This window comes from Acartia tonsa, chromosome 1 (assembly GCF_053477335.1).
Source record: "Acartia tonsa isolate MP-2025a chromosome 1, ASM5347733v1, whole genome shotgun sequence".
NCBI lineage: Eukaryota > Metazoa > Arthropoda > Copepoda > Calanoida > Acartiidae > Acartia > Acartia tonsa.
The window spans coordinates 36,694,176-36,700,175 of NC_137260.1; the positions used below are offsets into that span (position 1 = coordinate 36,694,176).

Below are 6,000 nucleotides of genomic sequence, written 5' to 3' on the forward strand. Positions count from 1 at the left end.
AGAGTGTTTTCACAAAGTGACTTATTTCCAATGTAGTTAAATAATTTTTATTTAATTAAAATGAAAAGAATGAAAACTATACAGATAAAAGATACATGCTTTTTAAAAATATTTAAAAAAATAAGTTTGAATAATCTTATATTTTATCATATTTGTATATGTGACAAAAAAAAATTTGTTGTATTGCGTAAACGTTTGTTGTCATCTTTCACTATTTAACCCTTTACAGCCAATTTTTTTGTGTTTTAAATAAGTGATGGAAAACAAGCACGATAAAGTTAATTCATTGATATATTGTAAAGAATTAAGTTTTTAATGAATTAATTTAGATGAAATCAAAAGACCTAATTTTACTCTATACCAGAATACTATATATATGAAGCAAAACACTCTAAAAGCTACGAATTTTACCCAAATAAAAAAAGACCTTTTGCTCTGATCAAAAAAGACCACAGCAACAGTAAAATTAATTTTTAAATCCCCTCAAAAAAGTTTATTGGGGACTTAATTCAAATTTAGGCTCTGCAGTTTAATTCTTCTGGTGTCATAGTATATTTTTGATATATGTTTTAAAAATAGGTTAAAAACAGTTTAAAATGTAGCTAAAATTATTAAAAGTTAAAACTAGACACTTAAGCATCTTAACATTAAAATCACAATGATTAACATAATCATATCTATACATTACATGTTACACACAAAAATACATTATAAGCTTTTTATAATGTGGGACTTTAGAGTTGTTTTGTGTAGGTATTCATGAATGAAAATTTCCTAATGAATTCAGATTTGTTTCTTATATAAAAATATTGAAATTGTTAGAAAAAAATAACTCTAAAGCCACCTAAAGGCAGATTTATTGTAAAAAGAAGGCCAGTCGAACTTCTTAGGCCTTGAACGCCTTGACGGCCTGTGCGGGAGGCATGGACATGACCTTAGCCCTGCCGTCCTTGGTCACCACGGTTCCATCCTTCTTGCAGACAATCAGGGTAGGAATACCAGCAATACCTGAAAAAAGAATATTATTTATAATTAAAATGAAAATGATTGAATGCTATTATAGGCTTTTTTCTTTCTTAATCAATATTAAATCAGTAAATATTATACTATTTAGTAAAGTATATTTACAGTAGGTCTTATTGTGTATGTGCTTGTGTTAACTATCATTTGGTTGCACATAGGAACAGGTATAGCTCACTTAAAAATTAGCAGCGCTACTTAAACTATTCTATACACAAAATCAGTGGCGTTTACAGTATTTTGACGTGGTGGGATTAATAGAGAGGAATGATTAAAAACCCTCTTCTGCACGCATATACACAAAATATTTTACAAAATCAATACCTACTGCTTTCCAACACACACTGAGAGTAGTTAGCTAGTTTCCATGCGTATTTGTATTTTTGATCACTCTATATATACGTTATTGACCACTATGACTCATTATTTATTAATATCATGTAGTGAATATGGGTTAAAATTAATTGAACTTTTCAATAATAGAAATAAATATTTTATTAGCTTGTTCATGCATTTATTTTGTAAGATACGGGTTTTAAAATGCATGCAATATATGGGATAATATCATGATGAATATTCATAGATGTTCGTTACTTTGAAATAAGTGCAAATGATTCTTTTGTAATATCTTCAAAGTATCCTAACCTATCCTATAGAAAATTGTACGCATGTGCACGCTAAGATCTCACTAACAGCTTGGTCAACTACCTATTCCACAATATTCAGGAAAAGTTTATAGATATAGGACATGTTTCATGCTGTTATGCGGTGGTTGCACCACTCCTTTTAAAGATATGTCCCGAAAATACTTATCTCCACAATAAAATTTATTTTCTCAAAAATCCCTAATTTGGTAAAAGCCCCTAGGGACAAAAGCCAAAAGAAACCAATATGATATTCTACCTTATGAAAAATATTTCTGAAATGGATAATTAAATGTCGTGAAGTATTTGTAGGCAGTAAAAATAACGTGCTAAGCCGCAAGTAAGAAGTAAAGTTGCTACTCTTCCCAAATTAAATTACAGTATCAGTTTTTCTGTCTATATACTGGCTCAATATGAATAAACATAATAATTAGGGAATTAAAAGGATCTTGAGTTTAAAAGAAACTTGTTTTCTACATTGCCCTAAACTTTTCCGCTGGTTAATGATAATAAAATATATAAAAAGTAATTAAATCGTTTAGATGAGATAAAAACATACACTTCAGTTTAACTATGATAATCTTTGACATGCTTTAAAGTTGAAAGTAAAAAAGTTTTCGTCAGCTGAAATAAAAACTATTTGTTTCGATATAATGATACTTTTGACGGGCGAAAATAATTAAGCAAAAACAGCTGTAAAAGTCCCCTTACAAGACTTTTTAGACTTAAAATAGCATATTCTTCTTTCAGATACCCGATAGCATAAGTTTATGTGACAGAATTATGCGACATTGATAAGATTATATGAATATGGTGTTCCCTTACTGAAGCAATAGATATAATTATCGTCAATTTAGATTGCTAATATTGAACTCATTTATTGGTCAGTTTGTCCATCCAGTAGGAGGGAAGGGGTAAAGAGGGTGTTATTGTTATTTTAGCCAGTTTCCAATTTCACTTCATTAATAAATATGAAAATATGGTGTAATTCTAAGTAACAATAAATCCATTACTGTGACATAAGGCATCACATTATCAATTATCAGATCTGCAAAATTACTATTGCAGCGCAAACTGCCCCTTTTTCTTTGTCCTCTTTCATCATTATCTACTCTAACTCTATTTTTTCCGAATAAGAAAAATTTGGTGCAGCAAATGGATACCCATGTATGTATAAGTACTGATAAAATAATACATGTCATAATATCATAATAAAAACAATAAGCATTCGATAACAGAGATTGTTTTACAGCTTTCGAGAGAACTAAGTCTTCTCCACTATCATCTAGGGGTAGAAAAAAGGGCTGGGGCAGAAAGATAATGAAAATAATTTTAAGACTTAAACTTTAAAACTTCGTAAAGCTTCCCCAAGTAAGGAAATTAATCAGTCAATGGTTTTGCTATTCTACAAATGTTTATCTCTGGTTAATTAAATCAAAATTACCGTATTTTTGTTTGAGAGAGTTAGCCAGTGCAGAGTTGTGTTCTGTGGCGTACCAATCTCCGTGAGATTCCTAGAATTAAAGGTTTTGTTATTTAATGTTTCAGGTCTTAAAAAGTTTTGTTTTAAAAACCAAAATTGCAATTTAAAAAGCTACATAAGTATTTTGTTAAAGTTTACTTTTAAAAATATGGTAAACAACAATTTTGTTTAAGACCCTGTTTTTTGCATGTAGTACCTTCCAAGCAACAAAGTCATAAAAATTTTGGATAATACAAAGTCAACTCGGTTTATTACTGCAATAAGCATAAAAAATAATGCTAAAAAAGATAACATTTGTGGTTTGTATGTTTTGAATGTAATAAAAATTACAAAAATATGGTAAACAACAATTTTGTTTCAGAACCTGTTTTTTGTATATAGTACCTACCAAGCAACAAAGTCATAAAAATTTTGGATAATACAAAGTCAACTCGGTTTATTAATGCAATAAGCATAAAAAATAATGCTAAAAAAGATAACATTTGTGGTTTGTATGTTTTGAATATAATAAAAATTACAAAATTCGAAATAAAAAAACAATTACCTTCTTGAAATCACTATTATTGTTTTATTCTTATTTATTTTTTTCAAAACGTAAAGGTTCTCTAGATGCTTGGGGTGCAGTTGTTAGTATATTTTTAAAATTACATACCTTCATATAAGACTTCATATCATCGTCACTTCTGTCAGAAGATACAAAGACAATCTCTAAGTTCTCATCAGATACCTCCTGCAAATAAAGTTTGGGTTACTTAAGATCTCAATTAATGCCTGAACAAGTTTTTCGACAGCTATATGGTTAGGTAGATTTGATCCTATTTGATTGTATTAAAGTCTTTGGATGGTCTGATGCTATTTCATTGCACTCCTACCCTAAATGTTAAGGTGCATCCGCTAGAAATTGTAAACAAACAAACATATTTTCATAATAGTTTTTTTTAGATATCCATTTGACAAAGATAATATAGGATGACGAGTTATTGATGCTTAGTAGGTAGGTAATAACTACAATGAAATGACAAAAATAAAGGCAACAATTTACTTCGTTATTTAAAAATTACGCACTTAAAAGTACTAACAAAATTGACGCGTTCACTTGGTATTACAATTAAATATTTTCAAAAATAACTTGTTAAGCTGAAAAATAATTTTAATAACTACTAAAAGTTTACTCAAACTAATTAAGTGGTTATCTAATAGATTCTGTTAAATAAGCCTATTTGTAGCAGGGAAGAACGAGGTGTTGTGCGGACCAGGGATCTAAAGGGATAAGACAATGGCCGATAAATTGATGTACATCCCCAATTATGATAAACAAATTTACCCCTTCTGAAGACTATAATTAGTGATTGAAACGTTTAAATACTCAACTTCATGAACCAACCAATCAAGATTCACAAAATTCAATAAAAGTCATCAAAGTTGTTAAGCCAGCGAATAAGAAAATTTATTGTAAAACTTTGGGGACTAGTGTAATAAACCAAACGCTGTTTCTTTAACTTTAAAAGGTGGAATAAATAAAAAAAACACTTACATCATAGAAGTCCTTGAGCATGGGGGTGAATTGTCTGCAGGGAGGACACCAGTGGGCAGAGAAATAGTACATGACCATCTCCTTGTCAGCCAACACGGCGTCAGCCTCGTGGCTGCTACCGTCAGCCTTCACCAACTTTTGTCCAGCAAGACTGTCCATTGTTGCTTAGTTTTGTAGGTTTGGTTTTCTGAAATTAAATTAAAATGATATCTAAAATATCATACAAAAATAAGGGATTTCTAAATCCATAAGTAGCGATATAAATTCTCAGTAATAAAACGAAATCAAATACAGACCCCACTTTAAAAACTGTTTGCCTCAAACTATACAGCCTTTCAAAAATGATTTTATATTTTGACTTTAAAAAATTGTGTCATTAAAATTGCAAATGACACATAATAATACCTAAACAATTCATTTAAAGTTTGAGTGCCTTATTATTGAATTAAAGTAACATACAAGTAGTTTATATGGTGTTCAGGCTTGGGAGGTAAAAACCAAACTAATGGCGTTTGATTTAAAAGTATTAGTTTATATAGGAGATATTACTCATTATTGGTGTGTGTGTGTGTGTGTGTGTGTGTGTGTGTGTGTGTGTGTGTGTATACAATATTTCATGTTGAAATAAAATCTCTATAGCAACTATATGTGTGTGTATGTTTCATGTTGGTTTATATTTTACTACCAATACCAATACCAATAAAGAATAGCAAAAGTTTTGGTTTTTAGTTAAATTAATGGCAAATGTGGAGTTCACGAATGACATTAAGTTATCCAAGGCACATAAAAACATCTTAAAACGGCTTAAAATTAGCGTATAGCTTCCAAGAAAAAAAAAGTATTTAATAGATCAATTCAAACATGAAAACTAAAAATTAATATAGGAGGGAAGGGGGCAATGGTAAATGAATAATAATGACCCGTAAAGTTATATTAACACTTTCTCCAATTAGCTGGGTTGAAAACTTTTTGTTCAATCTTGATTGGGTTAGACAAACAAGCAGTGTCCAAATATGAAAATGTACAATAGCTTGAAAATATTGTTCAAAACTAATATTGTCTAAATTAATTTTAAATAAACAGATAAATCTATAATGTTAACATTTACTTCAGTATAAAAACACCAAAATTTCACGAAATCATGCAAAAGCAAAGAAAAACAAACAAGAAATCAAATGACTCACTCTAACCGACAGACATACGTGGAAGGCGGAAAAATACAATTATTTAATTTTTATGATTTAAAATTTCATCAGTTTAAAAAGTATTGACAATTTAGCATGACTAATGGGTATTTTAAATAGACAAGGATAAAAACA

At 29.5% G+C, this 6,000-nt stretch overlaps 1 protein-coding gene across 1 annotated transcript; it reads right to left on the bottom strand.

Annotated features, from left to right (window-relative positions):
• Positions 1-809: 809 nt before the first annotated feature.
• Positions 810-5,182, bottom strand: LOC145318390 (nucleoredoxin-like protein 2). Its single transcript, XM_080159687.1, has 4 exons — positions 4,682-5,182; positions 3,800-3,877; positions 3,109-3,178; positions 810-1,008 (listed from the first exon to the last, which is right to left on the bottom strand). The coding sequence occupies exons 1-4, from the start codon at positions 4,838-4,840 to the stop codon at positions 887-889; spliced, it is 429 nt and encodes a 142-aa protein (XP_080015813.1). The 5' UTR covers positions 4,841-5,182; the 3' UTR covers positions 810-886.
• Between the last annotated feature and the right edge of the window lie 818 nt (positions 5,183-6,000).